The sequence below is a fragment of the Rhodnius prolixus genome, unplaced genomic scaffold (assembly GCF_049639745.1).
Source record: "Rhodnius prolixus isolate KJV_2025 unplaced genomic scaffold, Rpr scaffold_13, whole genome shotgun sequence".
In the NCBI taxonomy this organism is placed as follows: Eukaryota; Metazoa; Arthropoda; class Insecta; order Hemiptera; family Reduviidae; genus Rhodnius; species Rhodnius prolixus.
The window spans coordinates 7,991,711-8,019,561 of NW_027411583.1; the positions used below are offsets into that span (position 1 = coordinate 7,991,711).

Below are 27,851 nucleotides of genomic sequence, written 5' to 3' on the forward strand. Positions count from 1 at the left end.
GAACGATTCGGGATTTCATGTAGAAGTTTATGGCACCTATTTTAATGGCTCCCCCTTAAAAAACTATTTTAAATTTTATTTAATAAATATTTAATATTTTTACAGGAGTCGGTGCCGACTGTCAGAAAGAAAAACCAACAGAATTTGGTATTGATATGTTAACACGGTGCTCATTCCAAGAGGACAGCTGTGACAAAGTTCAGTAAGTAATTTTATATTTTATAAATAAATTCTTCTCTGAACACCCCACACGACTTTGCCCTTAAAATAATTCTTTAAAGTCTTAACTTAGCCAGATTCTTTAAACGCTTGATTTTTGAAGCATACGAAAATAATACAATATATAAAATGCAACTATTTAGAAAAGAAAATCGCGAAAAACTATAAAAATCTATTGGTACTTCCGGTTAAATGAAATTTGGAAGGAAGTGTATAATACATTTTTAATTCTACTTAACATTATAGGTGATGAGAAGGTGTACGTATAACACTAAAATGGCAATTCAGAGCGCAACAAACCACCCCCCATTCATGCCCTACAATTTATCCTCCTCCAAAAATTCCTCGAACAATGTTTGAATTAAAAGTTATAGCTCTGTCTATCACTAAGTAATCAAGAAGGCGGAGGCAAGGGCTGGTATAGACTAATGAGAAATGATCAATGGAGACCCTTTGCCGGTTTTAGGCATGGTTTGGGGACAGTATCTGTCCTAGATACAGTTTCGAGGCTCCATTACAGGTGATTCTCAGGTCGAGGACTGAATGGAGCGTAAACTGGACGGAACAGTGCCGGAAGGAAATCATGTGGTTCACGGATGACTCCAAGATGGCCTGTGGGATCGGAGCTGGAGTGTATGGAGGGTTAAACCTGAGACACTCATTGTGAGAGAGTGCTCTTGGGAGATGTACCACCGTCTTTCAGGCCGAGGTCTTTGCTATTTAAACTTACGCTAAGGAAACTCTGTAAATGTATCTTAGAAATAGGGAGATTTGTATTTTTTTTCGGACAGTCAAGCGGTAATGAAGGCCCCTTACTTCCTTCAGAACGACCCTCTTCCCTGGTTTTGGAATGTAAAAAGACCCTAGAACAACTGACCTGGCACAATAAAGTTCGACTGGAATGGGTGCCAGGTCATGTAGGGGATTAAGGGGAATCAATTAGCTGATTAACTGGCCAGGAATGGAACCAGCACTCCTTTCATTGGCCCGGAACGAGTCCTGGGGATCACTAAGGGTCCACTTCGTGAGGCTCTCAGAGATTGGATCTGGAGAGAACATGAAAAGTAACTGGGTGATGCTTCCTGGGGTCAAACACGGCAAGAGTGTCATGCCCTTGAATGTGTAAACAAAGAACCAAAGAGACTCTGAGCTTGGGCAGAAATCAGATTACTCTGACCGCAGGCCTATTCACAGAGCATGGCAAGTTCAGAAAACATCTGCACAAGGAAGGGCTTATCAGCTCGGAATCTGTTGTGCAGATTGTGCCAGGAAGAGGAGGAAACGGCCTCTCACTTGCTGCGCTACGATATCTTTGGAACTTTGAGGCCAAAGAAGATTGTACGCAGAAGGAACTGATAGGGGAAAGTGCTCAACCTTTTTAGAAGGGGAGGTTTCATCTACTAGACTTAAAGGGAAAGGTACAATAAGCCTCTTGTGGCTGCAGTGCCGTCCCGCTTTTAAAATCTAATCTGAATAATCAAGAAATCAAGTCCATGCCAAATCATGAGCATCAATTTCGAAAAAAAAACAACCTACACAGGGTTCGAGGAATTTCCACATTAAAAACGCCGACTTTTCATTAAATGTACACTTTATCCTCCTTATATGAATGATAGAATCGAACACATAGCTGAAATGACACGATAGCGAGATGCAATTCAAAAACCCTCTGCCAAAATTATCTTTAATCGACTTTTACGGAACTAAAAATGGTTCACATAAAAGGTGCAGAATGTACGTAATGATAAATGTTTTTCATAAAATAGGAAAACTAAAATGAGGTCGCAAATAAATCAATAACTCGTATGCGTTCAAAACAAAAAAAAATGAAAAAAGAAAAACGATGTCCATTTTCAAATTAATGTCAAATAATTTTTAATTAGTTTTTTTCTAGGGAAAACAACTACCAGAATTTTCATTAGCTTGAACAATCATGGAACGTTAGCTTATCCTGTTACGTACGAGACCTCTGGGGAAAAGCGGCTTTAGAGCCGGAGAAAATAAAACTACCTGAATTACAGACAAAATTGAGGAAAAATTACCAAATTTATTGCATAATCATTGGGCGCAAAGGATTAAATTAATGAACTTTTCCCATCATATTTCCACATGGTAAATACTGTAATTAAACTCATTTGTTTTGAATCATACAGAATACAATATATATTGTATATGTAATACCATTTCGAGAATGTTAGCAGAACTTATTGTGTAGTTCCAGCGAATCCTAGAAACGTCCCCATAACAAACAACAAGGGAAAATTGTTGCCCCCTATCTTCTACGTCCATGTATAATATTTTCCCAGAGAGAGAGTGTAGCGCCGCCATAGTGAGGACCTAACCATAAATATTGTCACCGTGCGTGCAACATGGTTCTCTATATGGGCACTTCCTCTTCCGTTCCACTTTAGTTCCATCCATCCCGCGCCGCGTAGAGATATTACATTTTTATTGTATAACGTAATTGAATACCGTCCTTCTCTCTCCTCTCTTTCTATCTCTCTCTATCTCTAACTCTCTCTCTCTCTCTCTCTCTCTATATATATATATATATAGAGAGAGAGAGAGAATATATATATATATATTTATATATTATAGGTATTAAATAAATTTATTGATTTTTTTTATTATTTTTAGTACTTTATTTTTGATATATAAAGTAATTGATCTAAGCCATCCATGCTTAGTCGTAAATTTAATTAAATAAAAAGAAGGATGGGTCCGTAGAGTGCCTAAGGTGGTGGATGGCCGAAAGAAGAGAGGAAGACCCAGAAGTAGATGGAGGGACCAGGTAAAGGAGCTGATGGCACAATATAGTCTGAGGAAGCTGAATGCAGAATTAATCCGCCAAAGTCTTGGGGCTATAAAGATAATTGTACGACTATTAACCAGACCACTGCAGGCTCAGAAAACACATGCATCGCATGGGCCTGGCTGATGATAACCTCTGTAGGTTCTGTCAGGAGAAAGAGGAAACGGGCACTGCACGTGTTGTGTCAGTGTGAGGGGCTTGTCCGGGCTAAGGATGTTTACTCCTCGGGGAGGAAAAAAAACCAAGGCCTGAGGAGCTTTACCAGAATTAAGAGCCCCGATTAAAAGGACAGGTCTGGACGGTGAGCTTTATTAGAGTGAGGGGAGCCATAATAGATCGCAAAGGGGTCGCAGTGGCCGTAGGCCTTGTGGCCGCCCTAGTCTAATCTAATCTAATCTGAGGGAGGAATAGGCTGAGGATCGTGTCACTTGGAAGAAAGCAATTACTCTCAATGGCTGAAGAAAAAGAAAGAAAGACCAAAAAAAAGAATGCGTAGTAAAATATTTTACACCATTTTGTTGTCTTCGGATTTACCGGAAACGCAGAAAATTTCACAAAATAGAAATCAATAAACTGGTGAAGTAAAACAATCGCTTGATAATTCTCAAGATCATATACGTCAATACTTCAAACTCGGATTATTGCATCCGTATTAAATTCTCACCAACATTACGCCTTGTAAAACCGTACATTATTACTGGAAATGTTACCACACAAATAAGCCTATCCCAACCAATATGAAGTTTACAGGATAGCCTAGGATCAATTTTGAAGAAAATGAACTATCCATTTAAATAAGGGATGAGCAACCCGCAGCATCCCGCACTTTCTTGTGCGACCCATTAAGAGTTCTATAAAAAAAATTATAGTTAAATAAATACAAAAGTTATAGTAATTTTTAACTTTAAGGTTAGAAATGTAGTCTGGAGCATTCAGGATTTTCCTGTAGGATTTTAGACTGTAGTGTCTGCAGGCGTTTAGAGTTACGAGGGTTTGATTGAGCCCCACACTTTTGCTCCGTATGTCCCATATGGGTCTTAACAGTGTCTTGTAAATTATCAGTGATTCAAGTCGAGTTTAGATCTACGGTCAAGTAGTCTAGTAAGTAGCTTGTAGCGTGTCTGTTCACGTCTTGTCGTTTCAGTCGAGTATGTGGGTTCCAGGTTAGTCTCTTGTCAATGTACAGTCCTAAGTATCGCACTACCTCAGCTGGAGGATCTCGAACGTAAATCTTTAACTACAGAATAATAATTTATATAATTTTCAAAATTTGTATCTGGCCCGTTGTAAAAAAAAAAAAAAGGTTGCTCATCCCTGCATTAAATATAGAAGTTCGTCCGGAGGACGAGTTTGATTCGAGCAACACATTTAAGTCCCTTTTCCCATTATACCGGTTCCCTTTCAGGCAAAATGGTGCATTAAAGGGAATCTACCCTATTCTTAAAGTTGATCTGTTCAGTACCATTTCCGCTGTACTGATATACTATATCCAGCTCGGCATTTTCGTGAGTCATTTTTTTACAATTAAATATTTTACAGGAAGTTAGTACTGAAATTAGTTTTGGCCGAGAATTTTCCGTTTTGAAAGTACTATCCTAGCGCCCAATTCTTAAAAGTGATATTCTCAATAATGAAGATTGAAATAGAATGGCTGCATCAACAGTATCACAAGCGGCTTTAACAGTAAACTAAGTTCAATTGAACGCTTCGACTTAACTAAAAATGTCCAAAAAAAAAGTCCATGCTACAACAACAACTTTTCAACATAAATCATGTTAATTTGCAGTAAACCCTAAGTTTTTTTTAAACCATTTCTAATTTTTCCAGACCGTTAAGATTTAAAGGCACAATAAGCCTCGTGTGGCTGCAGTGCCGTGGGGATAGGGTCCCGCCCCGTCTTTCCAAAATCTTTCCAGACCGTTTGTTACCGGTGTAGCGTATCATGCTAAAGTTTTTTTGGGGGGATTTTTTCCCCTTAATTTGTAACAATGTTTCCTCTAAATCTGTACTAATATTATCTGATGAGTGTATTCAGGCGCCAAGCTTTAAACCTCAACTTCTTGTATTCCTTCATTTTTGTGTACATATGTAAAGTTTTGTAAATAAATATTATTTTTACCGCTGTATGAAATTCAAGATAATACAAACACAAAGTATGAATATAAAAAATTATCATTGGCTGTTAGTTTAGTTCGGAAGTACGTACTGTGGATAGTTTTTATGTTTTAGCTATCGTTTTGTCTGTTTTTCTCACCGAAATAGGTCGTGTTACCCCAAGCCCCTCTGGGTAATTCAACGGTTCTCCAGGAATTAGGTATCATAAAAAGTCTTTTATTGTGGGTAATTCCAAGTTCCCTGTGGATTTCTTCATTCCCGTATATTGAAGCTCGGTGCTTCCAAAGCCGATATAGAGCATTTTATTTTTATTTTAATTTTTTTTTGGGAACACGTGCTTCCTATGAATTGCAGTCTTAGTAAGCAGTTTATTGCTTTAAATCTTTAAAAAGAACAGAAATTAACACCTGTTCACGTTTAATTCACCCATTTCACTAAGTAGTCCATTAAAGACAACAAATACTTAAAATTAAACTCTTTCCAACTGTAGACTAGACATTGGCAGATTGGCGTGTCTAAAAAGTTTACCCGCAGACGGAAATAGATGGCGTGAGTCTACGAAATTAATTACCAAAGCTTCTCCCTTTTTTTTTTTTTAGAAATTAAAAGATTTATTAGATCGAGGGGTTGCATCTTTTTTTTTAAATTCTTTTACTTGTGCAAACTATTCTTTTTATACAGAATTAAAAGAAATTATTAATAATTATTATTAATACTAATTTCTCAGACTATTTGTGTGGACAAACGGCTCACTTGTAATTCTCACACCCGACTAAATCGGAAAGCCTGTAGCTTCGGACACTAAATGTTAACACGACCTAAGCCAAAACTAATGAAAGACAACTGTACCAATGCCTTACTAACCAAATGGACTCTAACTTCACGTGCAGCTAAACGATCCAATCTCATCCGGATCCGAATTCTCCGATCCAGAATCCTAAGAACAACATAGTAAAGGCTCCTTTACTACGTCTCCAGTCCATACCAATCCACACCGTTCGTATACATTCCTAGCTTAATCCCTGCTATACTGAATTCCATGCCACTTTAGTCCACTAATCCGCTCCCATTATCCCAGAATATTAAGTATAAAAAACTATTAAAAAAACCCTGTTGTCTCTTCCTGTTGGCTGATATTGTCAAAAAGGGGGGAAAAAAAATTTGAACTTCCAGCAATTTTTTGTAGCATATGAACGGCCACCTGAAAGAAACACTTCCGGTAACAATTAAACACGATCACCTAGTTTAACAAGAGGAAGTAAAACATAATCCTAGTTTAAATCATTTCCAAAAACAAAAAACAAAAAATATCGTACGTTAGTAATGAATTTATAATTAAAATTCCCTCTACCGTTTTTTTTTGTAAAAGAGAAAAAGCTCACCCTTCAACATAAACAGACGCTTTAAGCACATGAGACACCCAGACAGACACCCCACTATACTAATTGTTCAAGCAGCAATAAACTTTGGGTTAACATCAAATAGCTTTAAAGTTTTGTAGCACTTTTCTAGTAGGACTTAACTAATGAAGCTTGCACTAATTTCAACTTACATACAAGCGCCTATCTCGCTCAGGCATTTATTTATTAAATATATTCATTTAAATAAATAAAATTTTGTTTAAATAAGTTTCCTGAAGTACCCCCATTAAAGAATAGAAAAAGGAAGGAGTATATGCAATTAGTTTCTGCATCTGCATTCTTGCACTTTGCATATTCAAATTAATTTATTTTCCACAGGTTTCCTTTTTCCTCTTTTAATTAATGGAAACTTTTTCTAATTCAATATTTTCAGATGCAAATATGTTAAACTCAAAATAGTATTTCCATTAATTAAATAATTTAAAAGGTTTTTTTTGCGTTTATTTGTTCTACAATCAGAGCGTTAGCACTATAAGTAACAGTGATAACCGAGTAACAAATGATAAGGTACACGAGTGGAGAAGTTACCCCCAGTGATAACACTCCAAAACATTAGAGTGGTTAGTCCACTCTCTTCACTTGAGAGGAGATCTCGAGGCCACACTGTCTTTTAACACGTCTTGTCCGGGTTATCAGGAAGAGTTCTAGAAGAAAGATTTTGAGCTAGAGGGATTTACATATGAGATTGCAGGCTGAAGTGGAGAGTTTTCTGTATCGTGTTTTCAGCGACTTGGGTGACAAAAGGAATGTTAAGGTCAGTGTGTATAGTCCCCAGGTTGGGAGACATAAAATGGAGCGTGTAGTTCAAAGTATTTTAGATTGAAGAGATTGAATCCTTTGTAGATTGGAGCGTTTAGTTGAACCCCACAGCTCTATTCCATACGCCCACAGATGGGTTTCAAAATAGAAGTATAGATCAGTCTAATTTAAAAGGAAAATTATATTTAATTGGAAAAACTTCAATTAATTTACCTAAATCAGGAATTAATTTTTTTTTCAAAAATCTGGTGTGAAAAACAAACTTAGCTACCCATCTTTCTCTAAAAATCACAGCAAATCAAAACCCTCAGCGCCAATTATCTCAAGCCATAAACCCCCCCCCCAAAATCAAGCCGTTCAGTCTTAGAATCTTTTCTATCATTTCGTCACAGCCCAAAAACAGGAATTTCCCATTAAATGCATAAACCCTCTATTGGACGATTCACGAACATGTGCCTTTATCGGTACGAACCCCCCCCCCCCCCAAAAAAAAAAATCTTTGCACCCAAATTGGTTTATCTATCTAAAAAAGAAAAGTTAGCTGAACGATCATAACTCTCTCTCTCTCACTCGTTTGGACGGAGCTACAACAACTTATCGTAGGTCAGTTTTCTAGAAGCTCAGAATTTTGGTTTAGTACTTAACAACTCTCTAAGAGCTGGTATTAGGGACCCTAACTTTCCGGAAGGTGATACCTGCTTCAACTACATCGATAACGCTTTACTTATCAAAGTCGTTCAACTACTTTGACTTTGGCAAACCTTCCAAGGGCATTTTAGGTTTTATATCCAGTATGACAATTGCACCATAAATTTCTCTGTAATTATTGCTATTATTTTAGCAATTAAAATCATTTAGATAATGAAAAGAAACAGTATTTCTTGCCGATTGCTTATTCATCTTTTTCTTCATCTTCTTCTTCTTCGTCTTCTTCTCCTTCTTCTTCTACCCCTTCTTTTTATTCGTCTACTTCTTCTTCTTCTTGTAAGTGGTGAAAGGACACAAGGGTAACGAAGCGGCAGATTTATTGGCCAGGAAAGGCTCTGCGGGACACTTGGTTGGCCCGGAGCCCTATTTTGGGGTCTCCAAATGTCTTAAGACTGCGGCCATTAAACTGACGGGTGCAGACTAGGTCTCAGGAGTGGTGGCTTGCCGCAGGGCAGACAAAGACGAAGGAGTTCATAACGGGCTATTCGCCAAGACTGACTGTAGAATTAATCCGTCAAGGCCTGCGTGGGGCTATAAGGAGAATTGTAGACCTATTAACCAGGCCACTGCAGGCTTAGAAAACACACGTGCATCGCATGGGCCTGGCAGATGATAGCCTCTGTAGGTTCTGTCAGGAAGAGGAGGAAACGGGCACTGCTCGTGTTGTGTTAGTGTGAGGGGCTCGTGTGGCTAAGGATGTTAATTCTCGAGGAGGAAAAACCAAGGCCTGTGAGCTTTACCCAAGAGAATTAAGGGTCTGATTAAACGGACAGGTCTGGAGGACGAGCTCTAGAGTGAGGGGAGCCACAATAGATCCAAAGGGGTCGCAGTGGCGTAGGCCTTAAGGGTCGCCCTATTAGAATCTTATCTTAAGTGGTGAAATATTTATTGCTCTAAGATTATTATATTGATGTCAAGTTAGTCTCGCCTTAAAACCTTACAGCAACACCTTGACGGCTCTCATCTAGAGCACTCCTACATTATTCATCATTTCTGACCACCAGGTAAGACACAGCGATTAGTAGTATTGATAAGGTAACTTTGAATTCTTTTGAAGAAAAAAGGGAAGGAAGTAGTGGACAGCTAACGGCAAAAAGCTAGGAAATTTGAAGCTCCAAGGGTTGGTCACAGTTTCTGCCAGTAAGGTCGTCATTGGGGGGGGGGGAGGGATAAAATAAAATATACAAAGAAAAGACGTGCGATGTAATAACGGAAGTAGTTGCAGCTGTTTCGTAATTCTGGTTTATTTTTACTGTAGTTTACGAGATTAATTAACTGTGATTTAATTAACATTATTGGTGGACTTATCAGCGTTATTATTACTGACAATGCTAAGTCCCTAGAGAGTGACAAAAAAAAAGCTCTTCACTAGAAGTTGACTACGTAGTTCCTGTGTAAAACAAGAAGTGCCCTTAAATTAGAAGATGAACATTTGGTAGAGGGGGGGACCTGTTGCTTGGCATGATGCCACTCTCACTAAATGGTAGCAATGTACTTCTTCTTCTTCTAGGGCCGTTCCTCTAAGTAGGAGATTATTATGACGATAAAAAAGAAGAAGAGATACTGGTGTTTCTAACTGTACACTGCGAGAGAAAATTATCTTGTTTGTATTGGAGTGCCTTATTTGGCGAACACTCCAAAAGTGCGTTGTGACACTTCAACGTCTATCTAAATCTCTTTTTCTTTTCTTTTTTTTATTAGGTGGTTAAGTTAAGCTAGCCGAAGATTGTTTGATTATATCTTGAAAACTATTGAACATAACTTCATGTTTCCTTAATAAAATCTTCTTGCATGCTTCGCTTGGAGAAGCACGCTTTTTGTTTTTTTTGTACTTTTGTATTCAGCGTGTATTATCATACAGTTTCCTGTTTGATTTTCATTCATTTTTTCTTTTTATTACCCAACGATTGGATTAGATAATTTTTTCCCTTTTTCCATGCAAAAAATCTTGGTTATTTCACGCCCGAACCCCCTGAATCAGGAGCAATAGGGTGAAAGGCTAAGAAGGTCAATAGGTTATATTAGATTTAAATTGCTCTCTTTGGCGTTTAATTTATTTTAAAATTGATGGCCTACTAAAAGTAAAGCGGTTGTAATAAAAATGGAAAATGCATATTTTATTCTCATCAACTTCCACACTAAATCTTTTTATAAATTTAAAATAAATAAATTGGTTATTTTAAAGAAGAAGAAAAAAGCCTGAATGAGAAAAAAAATGTTACAATAGTTTAATCTAGGCTATCTTCAACGCCCACGCTCAAACAGCTAAGAATACACATCTTTGACGAGTTAACTGATCAAAGGAGAATATATAAAAAAAAAGATTAAAGTTTATCAAAGTAAAGGAATTTAATTATTAAGAAAAGGATATTAAGGAATCAGGAACCAGGCAGAAATAAAACTAGCAGCCGACTACCGATTATGGGAACAATTTGAGTTATGAATTAATAATAACTTTTTTTTTTTATTCCAAAACAAAAAACAAGTGACCTGCCGAAAATAGGCAAATTTAGGCTACCTCCTTAAATTCATGTATTTAGTACGACAATTAGTTCTGGAGACGTGTACAGGTTGATCAATAAAAACACGAGTAGTTTAACTTTAGAATACGAGTTCTTGGTGGTTGAAGAGAATCAGAGGCAAAGACTGGGTCTTTCCAACGTCTTGTGACGTTTACCGGATGTAAACGTTTAACCAAACCTTCAATAAGAACTATGGAACTATTTCTGCTAAATGGGTGATTGATATTAACTAAGGGTTTAATGATTATTGTAAATTAGTACCGATAATTAGGGTTTTTTATTTATCTAAAGTACCCAAACTATCACCGGACTACAAACCACACCCCATTCGCCCCGAGCCAGCTGATATGAGGTACCCCAATATTTCTTTGTTCCTCTCAGCCTCCCGTCTCGTATAGCTAAGGCTATCTACCATCTACCACAGTTTTTCCCTTTAAGAAAGGTTTCATTGTATTTGATTACATCGTTTCAATACCAAAAAAAGATCTGAAAAGGTCTTAGACTGAATAGAGGGGAAATGGAACAGGTTTAAACATGTTTCGCTGTATAGATTTTGTTAGTTTTTAGCAATACTTTTTAATAATATTGAATATAACCACTTTTTAATACAAATTAAGTTTCGAAAGTAAGTAAGTTTCAAAATTTTAATTGCACAAACTGAGATAAGAGAGAATCGTGTAAGTATTCTTCCCATAATTGTATAACTTACAATAATCGAACTTCCCCAAAACGTTTATCTAATAATAAACACGATTCCCACGCGGAGGTCCCGGGTTCGAATCCAGCAGCTGACCCTTAGATTTTCTCTTCCTAGGAGCTTCTTACAGCTCACTGTCCGGTGATGGACAGTGTTGTCTGTAACGAGAGAACACTGTCTGGAGGCCGGCAGTGCACTGGAAAAAGCTCCGGGCGCTAATGACCTCAGCTGTTGATGCGCAAAAAAAAAAATAAATAAATAAATAAACACGATAAATATCCGAATCAATCCAAAGACTAGACAGGAAATCAAGGGAATCCAAATATTTGAATATCAAAGTCATTTATTTGTTTACACAATTTTTTTGTAAGAAAATATAATTTAGGAAACTTTGAACTTTTCAGGACAAAAATTAAAGAAGCTTTACTAAAATTGGTGGTATCAATTGAGGGCATAGAAGATGGATTAGGCGCTTTGGTTCCACGTATAAGGTGAGTTTTTGGCTTGTTTTTGGTTTGTATGCGAGTTTAAAAAAAATATAATAATGATATTAATATAATAATAATAATTACAAGTTGCACACACGACTCAACACATCATAAACTTTCTCCGAGGAATGGCTGCAGAAATATGTAGATCTTTGAAAAGGCCGAAAAAAAATCTATCCTTGGTTTGAAGCAACTAGTTTTTTATAATTTCAGAGCCTAGCTAATTCTAGCCTTATTTCTTTATGGAGCTACAAATTTTTGCGAAGGATGACACCTCTTGGTAATGAATTGTAGGGGTAGTGAACCCCCCACAACTCATCCACTCTAGCGTAGGGGTATTGAAACCCCACCACTCACCCACTCTAGCCAGAGAGAAAGGGACAGCCCCCTTGGACACAGAGAAGAGAGGCTCGGCGAAGGTATATAAGAACAAGAGGAAAGTCAAAGAGGAATCATCATCATATTCATATTCAATTATTATATTCAATTCAGTGAGATATATATTCAATTCGGAGATTCGAAGATTCTGCTCAAAGTATTACACTTCAATTGTACACATCGTTTAGCCACGTCAGTCAGTCTGTTCTGTTCTTGTAGTGTAAAGTATAGAGTCCTTGGCAGTCAGTCATATAAATATATAAAGTCTTATACCGATACTAAAAGTGTTATTTATCCGTCAACATCCACAACCAACATCTCTCTCTCTCTCTCTCTCATCTGAACCCATTAAGCCCACCACTCACCCACTCTAGCCAGAGAGAAAGGGACAGCCCCCTTGGACACAGAGAAGGGAGGCTCGGCGAAGGTATATAAGAACAAGAGGAAAGTCAAAGAGGAATCATCATCATATTCATATTCAATTATTATATTCAATTCAGTGAGATATATATTCAATTCGGAGATTCGAAGATTCTGCTCAAAGTATTACACTTCAATTGTACACATCGTTTAGCCACGTCAGTCAGTCTGTTCTGTTCTTGTAGTGTAAAGTATAGAGTCCTTGGCAGTCAGTCATATAAATATATAAAGTCTTATACCGATACTAAAAGTGTTATTTATCCGTCAACATCCACAACCAACATCTCTCTCTCTCTCTCTCATCTGAACCCATCACAGAATTAACTGAAGAATCGCCAGCAACTTAGATAGAACATTATCTTTCTTTCGAGAGAGATGCGGATCTGCTGGAATTCTGTGTCCAGTTTCCTGCCGGTTCTGACTTAATTAATGGCCAATGACAAGATTTAAACGGTTTAATGGGGGGGGGGCCTTATTACTAGGATAGCTCCTAGGGATACAGTGCGCCCAAAGTTATTGTATGCTGTGGGAAGCGGGCTTTATATGAGGGTTGTTTACCCATTCTTTGATCAGGCGAGGAGAGAGAGCGAAGTAAGCTCCTTAAAACTGCCTTAAAGCAAAGGTTTTCGTCCATAGCTTAAGGACGTTTTCACAATAAGGTACAGCAGAAGATCTATTTTATAGAGTTCAGAATTATAAGCCAACAATTTTACAAACTGGAAACAGGATTCTCTAATTAACCCTTGTGGTATCTAAGATGCGTTTAACTTATTGCCCAGTCTGCTTACTTCAAAATCCCTTAACAGTTTCCTACTTCTTACAGAATTTCCCTAGGAATTCTTCTGCACCTATGACTCTTTTCCCTTCTAGCTGATGGGCTGAAGGGCGACAGACTTGTTTCATCATTAAATTTATTAAAACTGTCCATTAGAGCAGATGTTTAAGAGTTGATCGACAAAAATTTGCACAAAAAAGCGTTTATGAAACCAAAAGAAAACACCCAAAATCGACCATTTTTTTTTTTCAATGGAAAGGACTTCTAATCAATTTTACTTATCGATGTACTTATAATTAATTAAAATATTTAAATTTGAATATTTATATACAAAGTATTGTAAACTTTGAAAAACAAATATTAAAGGAAATAGACTAAGTGTGAGATAAATGAATTTTTAAAAAGTATAAGACGGCGTAAAAGGAAGGAAAACCTCGAGACACGGAAGCAGGCTGATGGCCCATATATCGATTTCCAGATAGTGAGCATACCCGCGCCTGCATAGAGCTCGCTTTGCTGCAGGCTAACATTCATACTTTCTATTTCGCTCGTTTTTTTTTTTTTATTAAAGTAAATATTATTTACATACGATAGTTTTTGGTTTTCGATCGTTTTTAATCGATTATTTTTGTGGAATATTGAGGCGCGGTCAATAACTTCACAAATTTCATTCTTCATACCAACCTTTCGGTAAATACCCTTCTTCAGGGTATTGTAAAATTTGTGGAATTTAATGTTAAGCTACATCATCAAAATGTTGAAAAGCATTATTTACATATTTATATTTATTTGGTTTAAGCATATTTTATATTTTGGGATAAAAAAAAGAAAAGAAGTGATATCACTGATCTGAATATTTTGTATGGCGAATTGTTTTTTTTGGGGGGACCGAAAGCATAGGAGGGGGGCTTCTTACAGTTTACTTATGTTAATCACTTCCTCCTACATAGCAAGGTAAGTCTTGCGATCGCGTTAAAACAATATATTTCCGCCGAAAAGTTGGCGGAAAGATGGAGTTGTTTTATTTTTTTTGACCGATTCCCTCGCTACATGATTTCTAAATATAATTAGTTTCCGGTCTTTAATAGCTTTTTTTTTTGTTTTAAATCTTTTATTGGAATTTACAACTGCAACAAGATTGTTGCAACTGCAACAAGATTGTTGCAACAAGTAAATGTGGTACATGATAAAATATACGAGTGTAGAAGGCACCCAGTGGTGTCACTTCATTAACGTGCTCTTGCTATACCTACTGCTCTCACGATAAGAGTAGATCACGAGGCCATCTTCTTTTAATGTGGAAGAAGATAGGTTTTTCTATGAGAGGGTATAGGATGAGCTGCTGTAGAGTGGAATGCAATTTTAAGAAACAAGATCTTTAACCCATTTAGTACCGAACGACGATATATCGTCGTTCGGTGCACTTGCCAAAAATACCAACGACGATATATCGTTGCGCCTCCGTTGGGGCCTTATTGTACTCATCACAAGAGGTCTGTGTTTCAAAATAACTTTATAAAATGTTAAAATGGTTCATATTCGATGCAACACAAGTGAAAAAATGGTTATTAGATTTAACTTTTTGTTATATTGTAGGGAGGGGGAAGGTACGGAAGGAAACCAACGTAAACGAAACAAAACAAAACTTTATTACAAATAAACGAAAACTCTTTACACACATACGTATTAATAGCAACTAAGAATAGTCTCTCTCTCAACCAGGTTGACACCAGGACGACCGTGACGAACTTCCGGCTCGCAGGTCACACTGACTCGGGCTATACTAGCGGGTCCCCCGTTTCGGCGTACGGCCGTCCTCGCCCGTTTCCGCTCTCTCTACAATATTTTATGCTGATTAGTGCCGCGGGTCTGTATATGTTAGAGTGATAAGATAGAAACGGAACCCGGGATATCCCTCGGATATTCGTCGACACGGGATAGTTTCTCTGGACCGTAATCGCAAAAGGTTGATACCTTTTTGAAAAAATTATACCCTGTTACGAACATGGATGACGCAGAATTAGTGCGAATTATTGACAATAATAATGTCTATACATTATACTAAAAGATGTATATAGAGCTATGACCAAATGATGACTTTTTTTTATGTGCAATTACCATTTGAAAAAGAGAAATCACTTTTGTACGATTTTTGTTAAGTCTTATGTTCATGTTATTCTTATGATTTTCAACAAATAATGAAACACAATTCGTATCGTTTTATTCTCCCTTCATTTCCGAATATGCTGCTTTTTATATTTTGTAAATATCACTTCTACTTTCGTTTTTACGAGCATTTTCGCAAACTTCTGCAAATTCGCCGATTCGGCCCGGTATTGTTCGCTTAGGCACGTTCTTTTCGCCGGTACTAAAAGGGTTAATGAAAGAGATTTTGAGGTCATTATGGAAGGTTGAGGTTAGATACATAGAACGGAGCGATAAAAAGTTTTCAAAGGATTTTTGGACAGTAAAGTCTGGAGGCGTAGGGAGTTGGAACGGTTTAGTCGATCCCCCATACTTCGATACCGTATGGCCAAATAGGTCACAGTAGATAATAGTAGTAGTAATAGCTAATACAAATTTTGGTATTGTTCGTTCTGATTGTGAGTTCATTGTCTTTTAATTTTGACTAATTTTTGATTACTAATCAGCGAGAGGTTTTAACCCTTAAAAGAATTGAAGAAGAGTTAGTAGATGATATCTGGAATGAAACTGCTCACAGCCCAGGTAGACACAGATACTTCGAAAGGCTATCAGCAAGTGAAAAAAGAAGCTGACAATTCAATCATCAACAATTCCATAAAAAGAACCAAATAAATAGAACAAGAGAAATATTCCCATCTCTCTCTTTCTCGATTTCCTTTTTTCTTTTTTTTTTAAATAAAAATAAAAACAGGAAAAGCCACTATAATGAAAAGTGACAGGAAAAAGCAATGCGAAGAAAATCTCCACCTAAAGAGATTACTGGAATGATGGTAAACTGTCAACTATAGTTATCTATCAGTGTCACACTGATTTCTATCAGTTATTTTCACTTCCTGTTATTACATTTATCGTGACGTATCAAATACAAGTTTGCACCTGGTGTTTTTCCTTTTCTCCCTCCGACCGCCCGCCCGCCACCCACCACTAAAGCTTACTTCCTGGTAAAAGAAAAGCCAAAAGTATAGTTCGCGATATTAAAGATTGAATTTTCAGAGGAAATGAAATGAGTTTAGTTTCCTTGATCTTAAAAGGAAAAGAAAAGAAAATCTGGTTTTGAACATTCACACGATATTTCCTGTTGCTACAATTTCCAAATTCCTGTACTAGAATATATTTCCTTCAAACGTTCTTTCAGACTCACACAAACAATTTTCCGCAAAATCTGTTTTTCCAATTCAATGGATTTTAAAAATGGATATATGCTAGTGAAAGGTTGAATTAGTAAATTTTTGAAAAGAAAATAAGAGACATATTTGCAATGATCTTATCTGCAGGAAAAGTACAGAAGTTTTTCTTTTTTAAGAGCACACGGAAGGAAGAAAAGTAGCACACCTTTAATTTATGCCGAATTTGGAATTCCCTTTTTGACACGCTTCCTTCCCTAGGGAATCCGCCCCTTATTTTACTGACTTTAAAGAATTAGACACTCTAGATTTCCTTCCAAATAGCTTTAATAGATCTTCTCTGAGACTTCCGTGTGTTAAAGTAATCACGTAAGTGTTTTTTAGAAACGGGGAGTTGTACTGACACTAGGGGCAAGTTTATCTCTGACTGCCGGCTCCCTTGCTCCTCTCTAGTGAACCTGGGCATTTACCAGGTGTTGGGAGAAAGATGTACACGAGGTGTGGCTACTAAATAACGAGACTATTGCTATAAAACAATTTATATTAAATTTATACATATTTAGTTATTATCACCTTCAATATACACCACTCCCCTAACCCTACAACGCTCCATGTGAATTTACTATTGTTCGAAACAGTGCTGGAAGTCTTTTTCTGTGAGCTCCTGCATGACGCGTGCCGCTTTTTCTTTCACAGCTTCAACAGACTGAAATCGTGTTCCTTTTTAATGCAGATTTGACTTTGGGGAACTGATATAAGTCACATGGGGCCAGGTCAGGCGAATAAGGCGGATGGCCTAAAACTGGGATGTTGTACTTGGCTAGAAACGTCTTGACCATACAATGCAGTGTGAGCCGGCACGTTGTCTTGATGGAGAACCCCGTGACTTGTTCTTCCACAAATCGGGTCGTTTTTTTCCTTACTCTTTCACGAAGTTGAGCAAGCATCTCACGGTAGTAACGTTGATTAATTATAATCGATATTTTCATCCTTTATAGACGTGGAAGGGCGACCCGGGCGGGTCATCATCTCCGACGTCTTCTCGGCCATCTTAGAAACGCTTGAATCACTCAAAAACTTGCGCACGTGAGTTTCAGTAGCGGTTTACCCAGTTTCATGTGAAATTTCACGACAATTCGTTGCTCTACTACATGTGTAGTAACATGTTTTCGGCAAAACGAAATTAACACCTCTTACAGAAACGACAGTTCCGGTCAGACAGATTTCTCTACAAACACGTTAGAGACGCTGCAATCGAAAGAGAAGGCTTTACGCTGCATAGCTGTCAGGTGCAGGCATAGTTCTTCTGTAGCAGCAACAGTCTCGTTATTTAATAGCCACATCTCGTATATACTGCTTGATCCTTCCCTAGATCCTAAGATCTTAGTTTAAAGTGGTATCATCTAGCATTGAAGGGGACACAATATTGGTATGTTCCAGTTTGCTTTATCCCCCGCAGCAGGAAAAGAAGTACCTATCACTTTTATTTCGAGAGGGGGAATTTCTTAGAGAAGGAAAACCATAGCCATTTCCCTAAAGAACTATTTCAGAAGAAATGAGCAGCCCGAGTAAAACTGTTAACCGAAAATTCGGCCCTACATATTTTTTTTAAGCTTAAAAATATTTACATCACCTATTTGTACGCCTATTAATTTTAAATTAACCATTTTTTCTGGATGTTACGGGGGAATTTATGGATTTCTGAGGATTCTACAAATTCGAATCGGGTCTTTTTTTTTGCGATTCATTAAAAATAATATTGTTAATGTTAACTTTAAAAAACATCACATCAATTCGTGCTTACATTCATACGTACGTAAAGCAAAATTTATTAAAATATTAACGTGTCAACTTCAGGTACAACCAAAACTGTTTATAGAAAGGAACAAGAAACTATGATGAAGGAGTAGCCCTTGGAGGGTTACAGCGGAAGTTCACGCCTAGAAACTTTGACTTGTGAAAAAAGAAAACTAAAATTGAATAATACTTTTCTTGTTCAATGTGTGGTAACCTTTTATTCAAATCTTTTTATACAAACAGCTGTCTGGATTTATTTTCAAATAGCGCTGTTTTCTATAGCCAACCCTAAAAATAGTTGTAATAATTACTGCAATTGATCACCTAAATAACTGATCCATATCCAGCTTAGCCCCCCTAGTTCTATCCAGAATCCAGGGATTTCTAAACAACCATAAATTGCCTTATGTATTGTCCATGAGAGTACTAACCGAACAATTGGATTTGCAGAAGATATCAATTATAATTCTAAACTGGGATAAATCCCTTTGTCTAATCCCTTTGTGTATGGCTGTAACACAAATTGGTAACTACGAATCCAACTTTTGCGGATATGAACTTCCGAATAATGAAGTTATCCGCCCGCGTTTGCTATCAGGAAAACTTTTACTAATTCACGTCATATTTATACAGACAGATAAAGACAAGAATACTGTGTATGTAGGTTATGCCATTATATGGGCTCCCTTAGCCGCAAGGAAGGCTTAATTTCTAGCTAAAATGGGTTCTTATCCAGGCTACACAGTGTAGCTTATCGCGTTTATTGAAGGTTGCAAAATACGTGACTAAAATCTAATAAACTATTATAACGAATAATAGAATTTCGCTGATTTTATCCATGGTAGCCGCGCATAATTATTGTATCCGGTGACCGGTTTTGGATTTTCATCCATCACCAGAGGTAGATTATTTAGTTTGGTTTACAGATTTCGACTTCACTTATGTTTCCATCTCGCACTACACTTGCTGACTAGGGTTCTAGGGGCATTTATACTGTATGTATATAGGCTGAACACGGTGGAGAGAGGTCGAAACTTCGGCAGGTGATTCAGCTGCTCAAATGCAACAAAAAATATTCTCCTTCACTTTGGCCCGATACTCAATAGTGTCCAAGATATTTGCATTTTTTAACTTTTCCGTTGATATTCGCGTTTTTCCACCCATAAAAACGGTCGTAACTTTTCTATCCTTTATCCTACAACAAATCTGCTTATTCTAAACGAAAGAGCATTAAATTTCCTATAAATCAGCTTAACCCATAGCCTCAAAACGTTTTTTATAAACAATGAAATTTTTACTTTAATGTTTACAAAATTCATTCACGATGATTTTTTTTGATGATTTTCAACTGTCATTTTTTCAATGATTAATGAATCAAGGAGTCACCCAATCTCACAGAAAAAGTTGTGCATTTATTGAGCTTCAAGACCATTTGGAAGTTTTTTTGGTTTTTAATAAAACCCTACCCCGAAAAGAGGGATGTAAATGGAGAAAACTGGGATGTTTACGTAACCGACTTTTCACTGATATCAAATTATTAATTCCCTCTTAAGTCAATTTTTGGAGAAAGGAACAAAAAGAAAATAACCATTTTATTTTTGAATTATTATTAATTAATTTTGATGTAAAAAAAAACCTCCATTATGTCATTAAAGTAAGTTGTACAAACAATTGTAGTCAAGAAACTAAAAATTTGCCACAATTCTTTCCCACTTTCTTGTTTGATTAATGCAGATTTGTGTAGATATTAGACATTACTCGCGTGTGGGTACTTTTTATTTATTAGACAAAAAATGTTAATAGTAAAGCATGCGATTCCGATATCTAACTGATAATTGGACTCCCAAAACGTAATTTTGACAGTAAACTGAAATTTGTTTTTCATATTTTAAATTACCATAACTTTTGAAAAACCTAACCGATTTCAAAAAAAATTTTTTTGTTGTTTTTAGGAGCTCAAATACTACAAAAATATGCAACAAAAAATATAACGTTCCATTTGAAAAACAAAAGTTGGATGCTGTATCTCGAGATACAAGGGTTTAAAAAAATGGGTCAATCACTGAAAATAAACTAGACTAGAAATGATTAAATACGTGTTTTTTATTTTTTCGAAATTTCCCGCCGTTTAAAAAAAAAGTTGGGTGGAGCATGTAACCATGGTCACCCTGTATATATGCGTATATCTTCTTGTATTAAACTGACGATAGGCAAAACATGAATAAATATAAAATTAAGACAAACTGACAATAATCTTTCTCTCCTTTGAAGAAATAATTCTACCAAAATTAACTGCTGACAAGAAGAAGAACTAAAAAAGAAAAAGATTAATTTACAATTACGTCACACATGTTCCTTGCACCGAAGAAAAAGAAAATTCAAAGAGTAAAACTATTAATGGAAAACTCAACAGCAAGTTGCTTGGTAAGGAGTAATTGTAATTCTAGACAGGAAAAGTAGAGAAGTAAGCAGAGTAAATGGACTAGAAAAATAAAAGGGCAGATTGAACAGGACTTAAGAGAGTAAGTAGTTAAGGGAGGAGATGTAAGAAGAGACTGAATGTGTGGGATGTTGGAAAGAGTTTAGGAGACTGAGAGAAAGAGAGAGACTGGTTGTCCTAATCTAGAATACAGACGCTCTGCTTCAATTACCATTGTTTGCTCGTAATCCTGGCAGAATGCAAATTAAACAAGAAAACCTCCTTAAGTGTTCGCATTACCGAGAAAACGCCGCCCTACCAGACACACAAACTCGTAGACTCGCTAGAAAGAGAGCGCGCAGCCAGATCGGCCCCCCTAGGGGAGACTAACTTCTCAGAAAAGTAGAGCATTCCCCTAGTACGAACCAACTCTCTGGGGAACGGTTCAGGAATCACAGAGAAAGGGGGGGATTATAAATATGTTTATTCAAAGCTACATAAGTAAGAAATTCTACAAAACTTTTTCTAACCGGATTGGGAGGCTGGGCTAGCTACAATTCTAAATTTACAAATCAAGCTTATTTAAATTGTTTCCTCACTACTCAAAAACTAAAGAAATATGGCTGATTTTATAAATTTTATGGTTTCCCCCAGATATACCCTGTAATGAAGAACACTTGCGAACTGATGCTGTGCTAATCATACTTTTTGGTTTTGTAACTGTTTAAAGAGTAAATTGATTTTAAAGGGTTTTCTGTACGAGCTATGACGTCACGCTTCCTGTTTTTTTTTTGTTTTTTTTTTAAACCAAAAAATGGGCGATAGATGACAGGAGCTGCCGCAGAACAAGTCACGGGGTTCTCCATCAAGATAACGCGGCAGCTCACACTGCCTTTGTCTGTCAAGACGTTTCTAGCCAAGTACAACATCCCAGTTTTAGGGGCCATCCGCCTTATTCGCCTGACCTGGGCCCCATGTGACTTTTATCTGTTCCCCAAAGTCAAATCTGCATTAAAAGGAACACGATTGCATTGCGTTGAAGCTTTGATAGAAAAAGCAGCACGCGTCATGCAAGAGCTCACAGAAAAAGACTTCCAGCACTGTTTCGAACAATGGTAAATTCGCATGGAGCGTTGTAGGGATAGGGGAGGGGTATAATATTGAAGGTGGTATTAACTAAATATGTATAAATTTAAAATAAAATATATTATAGCAAAGGTCTCGTTATTTAATAGCCACACCTCGTATTGGAGTCAATTACTTTGTTTTTCCAATTATTTTGTAAAAATACCAAGTTTCAAAAAAAATTAAATAAATAAATTACGGCATCCAACTATGTGGTTCAACTAAACCTTTTTAACCTCAGTCGCATACGACGTCGCTTAACAATCCAAAATCCTTTGTACGCTTTTAAACAATCCATTATTATCCAATCAAACCATCCACAATATTCCCTCCCTATTTGCAGTAAATGGTTTTTACTAACTATGGTTAGTTCCTCAAATCCTCACATTCGCATCCTTTAGCTCGTCAAAGCAGAGATTTCCGGTAAAAATTGGCCGGATTACTAAATAACCTTCTCTTCCGGAAGTTAAAATAAAAGAATAACCAAAAAATTTTTACGCCATTTTCTTATCATCACCATAGAGACCACTTTACTTCAGTATTTCCACACAATACCCCTACTTAACAACTAGCCAGCTAGGAAAACTTCACCCTATTCAAAGAAAAACATTTTTCTTTCAGTACTAAGTTCTACCCTTAGGACCTTAAAAACCAAGTGGCTCTGAGGGAAAAGAAGGAAGTTGGCCAGTCCTAATGTAATAAAGTTTTCGATTCCAAACTTAGGCGATAAGTTGAACTTAACTCGTTACTTTTTTTTTTGCCAAAAAAAAAAGAAAATTCTTATTTCTATTTCCAATTGTATTTTCCTCTGTATTTTTCCGAACGATAACTATTTTTATTTAACCGCAATGAATTTCCTTTCATTTTCTTAAATCTATGTTTATTTTTTAATTCGTATTCACAATTACTAATTAGAATATAACACAAAAATTGGGGTTTCAACAACTGGGGGAGCTACAGGATAAGTTTACCGCATGAATAGGTGTTTAATGGATCAGTTTTTGCAATAGTCCTGTACAAAAATGACAAAGCAAGTGTGTTGTTAGCTGTAGATGAGGTGGATGTCGATGTGTAAAGCCAAGAAAAGGAGCTAATTATTAGGAAGCTAATTATTTATTGGCATGAGCGGAATATTGTGATTAGATTAGGGAGGCTGAAGGGCTGAATAGAACAAAAGATAATATTACTGGCTAAGAGTTGAATGGCTAGTATTAACTATAACAGGAACGAGCCTAAATTACAATGGCAGTAAAATTGAATGACGATTAGAGAGCCGTCGTGAAGAGAGTGTAAGAATGAATCCTCAGGGAGTGAATGCAATGTCTGGATGCGATCGAGTGCCCCGAGCGGTGGTCTGGTGTCCTTATATACTCTAAATAGAAACTATTTCTAAAATAATTGTCTAAACTGAATGTCAGAGTAGAGTAAGGTCGTGCAGAGAGTGTAAGAATGAATCCTCAGGGAGTGAATGCAATGCCTGGATGCGATTGAGTGTCCCGTGCGGTGGTCTGGCGTCCTTATATACTCTAAATATAAACTATTTCTAAAAGAATTGCCTAAACTGAATGACGAGTAGAGTAAGGTCGAGGAGAGAGTGTACAAATGAATCCTCAGGGAGTGAATGCAATGCCTGGATGCGATTCATTACCCCGAACGATGGTCTGACGTCCTTATATACTCTAAATAGAAACTATTTCTAAAAGAATTGCCTAAACTGAATGGACAGAGTAGAGTAAGGTCTTGAAGAGAGTGTAAGAATGAATCCTTAGGGAGTGAATACAATATCTGGATGCGATTGAGTGTCCCGCGCGGTGATCTGTTGCCCTTATATACTCCTGATGGACAGTTTCTACTGTTCTGAGCCCTACCTGAAGCTTTAGCCCTTAACAGCAACTATTCACAGCAACCTTTCTTTTGGAACTTTTGAATTTACTAATAATTGTGAAACGACACAATGTAGTTTACAACAGAATGCCACGTCAACGAAAAATAACAAAATAAATCAAAATCAAAAATTATTCAATGTTCTTAAATATCCTCAATCGATCCGCCATAGCACACATGTTAATTGTATCCCTGGACAGACTTCAATCCATCATCAGCTTGGTGTTTAGAGATTCCTATTGGCAGCAAGAGTGGTGTGAGCCACTAAACTGATTAATCTATACCACTGATGATGGATTTATGTCTGATTCCGGCCAGGGATACAATAAAACCTGCGTACTACACGGATAAAATCACCGAGATTAACCAACACTGCAAACCTAACCACACATTTTCATCATGTCTTTGAAGTTTGTAAAATCTATTTGTAATGAACCGAAAGAAATTATTGCTTGCCATAATGTAGAATTTAATGTGCCGTGGGTGGAAAAAATATTAATATATAAACGATAGGATCATAAGCATGATGCATAATTTTTTTAAAAAAACACACACAATACGAAAAACATGAAAATAAATTTAACTAATAATGACATCATATTTATTACATCATTAATAATAAATAAATAATATTTATTGATAAAGATTCCAGAACTGCCGAACGAAGTTCTTGACTCACCTATGTTGGCTGCTGGAGAACGCCCTGCAACAATAAAACATCAGTTAATATAAAGTTGCTAGCAACAGTCAGTACATACATAAAAAAAAGTCCGGTTGGCAACACTGACAAGAGTTCCTCTTACTAATATTAATTCTCGAGATTTTTACTTTCGTATTTTTTTCAAACACCGAATTTCAAAAAAAGAAGCATTAAGTTTTTATGTTACCGAAATGTTACTATAGAGAACAGAGAAATCCCTTATCACTCACTAGAACTGCTCTAAAACTATTTTTCCTAGGGATTTTTTTTTTTGAATTTAGTCAAGATGATGAAACTAGGATAGAGAGGAGCAGGCCCACTTTGTAAGGATGGAAGTAACTGATTGCCATTCCCTAGAAATGTGTTACTTGCTAAACCAGGACGGAAATGGCTGGCCAAAAATAAGCTAGGTGGCTAGATTAGAGATTAGATTAGATTATCGGGAAGGGTTCGATGCCCCATGGCACCGCAGCCAAAAGAGGCTTATTGTGCCAGCCCCTTTTTTGGATCTAGTAGACGAAACCTCCCCCTACTGAGAAGGTCGAGGACTTTCCCTACTAGTTTTTTTTTTTTTGCGCTACTATCTCCTTTGGTCTCAAAGAGGCCAAAGATTTCATAGCGCAACCACTCGATTGTAACGCAATCGAACAGCCAGTGAGAGGCCGTTTCCTCCTCGTCCTGACACAATCTGCACAACAGTACCGAGCTAATAAGCTCCCACCTTGTACAGATGACTATGGCCCTATGTGTACTGTGTAAATATATTGTATATTGGGGTGTAACCAGTGTATGTTGATCTTGTTCATAATGGAAGTAATTGCCATTCCCTAGAAATGTGCTACTTGCTAAATCAGGACGGAAATGGCTGGCCAAAAATAAGCTAGGTGGCTAGATTAGAGATTAGATTAGATTATCGGGAAGGGTTCGATGCCCCATGGCACCGCAGCCAAAAGAGGCTTATTGTGCCAGCCCCTTTTTTGGATCTAGTAGACGAAACCTCCCCCTACTGAGAAGGTCGAGGACTTTCCCTACTAGTTTTTTTTTTTTGCGCTACTATCTCCTTTGGTCTCAAAGAGGCCAAAGATTTCATAGCGCAACCACTCGATTGTAACGCAATCGAACAGCCAGTGAGAGGCCGTTTCCTCCTCGTCCTGACACAATCTGCACAACAGTACCGAGCTAATAAGCTCCCACCTTGTACAGATGACTATGGCCCTATGTGTACTGTGTAAATATATTGTATATTGGGGTGTAACCAGTGTATGTTGATCTTGTTCATAATGGAAGTAATTGCCATTCCCTAGAAGTGTGCTATTCGCCAAAACCAGGACGGAAATAGCAGGCCGAAAATAAGATAGGTGAGATTAGATTAGATTATCGGGGTGGGACCTATGCCCCATGGCACCGCAGCCAAAAGAGGCTTATTGTGCCAGCCCCTTTTTGGTTTAATAGATGAAACCTCCCCTACTAAAGATTTTGAGGACTTTCCCTACTAGTTCTTTTTGCGCTTCTATCTCCTTTTGGTTTCAAAGATCCAAAGGTTTCATAGTGCAATCGAACAGCCAATGAGAGGACCGTTTCTCCTCGCTCTGACACAAATCTGCACAACGGTTCCGAGCTAATAAGCCCCCACCATGTACAGATGACTATGGCCCAATGTGTACAGTGTAAATGTATTGGGGTGTAACCCCAGTATATGTTGCTCATATTCATGCTGTTAGGCTGGGTTACCCGCCAGGACGCCAAGTACCCTGAAGAAGTGGCTAATCCACCTTCCCCCTACGGGGAAGATAGGTGGTTAGTTCACCCATTCATTCAATTGAATGTCCGGAATTGGTGGAACCACGGCTATGATATGACTTGGAATTCTCTGGTTCTGTAGGCCACCAGGGCCCAGCTGTCAATTAGTTGGTACATCATACATTACACGAAAATGGAACTTTAGAATCAAGTCTCCCCCCCATGACCAAAAATTAAGAAAATTACCATAATATCATTAGCATTATGGCTTGTTATATGTCAAGATATAAAACTAATGATCAAGAGATATTGTCAGAAGTCAGCAATTAGTAACGTCAGCTATTTCCGAACAAATTGCACTCACCGGAAGGGATATGCATTATAAAATACATATCGGAAATGCTGTAATATATAAGTTACCATTAGCATGCTTGCGTTATTACCCCCATAATGGTGTACATGGTGTGTGGTTGTTTGACAAGCTTGTGAGAAAGCTCTAGCTGCTAGCCACTCTCTGACCGAGCTTTTACTTAATAACCAGGCTGACCAACCATCCGCCACCATATAACCACAATAAAGTGGGCTCCCGTATGTACGTATACTCGTATATTATCATTTAACCAACTTGCATAAACTTGTCTTCCCGAAATTGTATCATTATTGCTCAATCGAACCACCCACTAAGTTGTTATTCATTTAAATGTATACTTTTACGCTCATAAAGTAGCAAAATTGGAATTATAAACTACTTTATTTTTCTGTTTTTAAACTCCAAACTGAGAAATCCCATTTAATAATTAACCTTATAAACAAATTATATATCTGCACTTTACCAGCAAATAGCACTTTAGTGTGGGGCTTCAATCTATTTTCAAAAAATTACCCTAAATAGAATTTTGATGGGAAAATTGTTGAAATAAATCTCGTAACTGTTCTACATTTGTGTAATGTATACATATACGAATTTACGAGACAAATCAAGGAGGCATTTTAAAAAAAATGAAAAATCCACTGAATAATGATTGTACTTCCGGTAAAGCAATTTTGACCGTAAATTGACTGACGTATATCCTGGCAGGCCCAAATCGAAATGTAAAGTTTATTCTTCCGGTAATATTTTGTGAATACAGGCACACACACACACACATTTTTCTAGACTTAGGGGATCTAAAAATGATTATTTCCGGTTAACCTTGATTTCGTAAATTTGGTATGTTCGAAAATATTTGCTTTTCCTAGTGAGAGAAACCCAAAAATCATTTCTTTTATTTATTTGCTTTTTTTTTTTTTGTCAAAGCATTTTTAGATTCAATTTTTCGTCGTAAATGTTCGTTTATTTGTGTCCAAAAATGTGTTGGTTTTTTGACGTGAATACATCTTTAAATTTGCTATCATATGGAGGCAATCCAAAAAACCTTATGATAACAAAATCGAGGAATACAATAGTTTCGAATCTATCTTCTACATCCAAAATTAAATTAGACCACTGGATAGCTAAAGGATCAAAGAATTCAATACGATAAGCGAGGACTGTGACGCATCG

The 27,851-nt window shown here is 37.1% G+C and overlaps 1 protein-coding gene across 3 annotated transcripts in view; it reads left to right on the forward strand.

Moving 5' to 3' along the window:
• The window catches only part of LOC141448055 (uncharacterized), a 326,177-nt gene that overhangs the window by 274,971 nt on the left and 23,355 nt on the right, over positions 1-27,851 (forward strand). For all 3 annotated transcript variants that reach the window (XR_012454815.1, XM_074116094.1, XM_074116095.1), the window contains exons 6-7: positions 106-202; positions 11,658-11,744. Coding sequence is in view for 2 of the 3 variants with exons in the window: in XM_074116094.1 (XP_073972195.1) it covers positions 106-202; positions 11,658-11,744 (184 nt within the window). In the remaining variant the exon portion in view is untranslated. The remainder of the gene's footprint in view (positions 1-105; positions 203-11,657; positions 11,745-27,851) is intronic.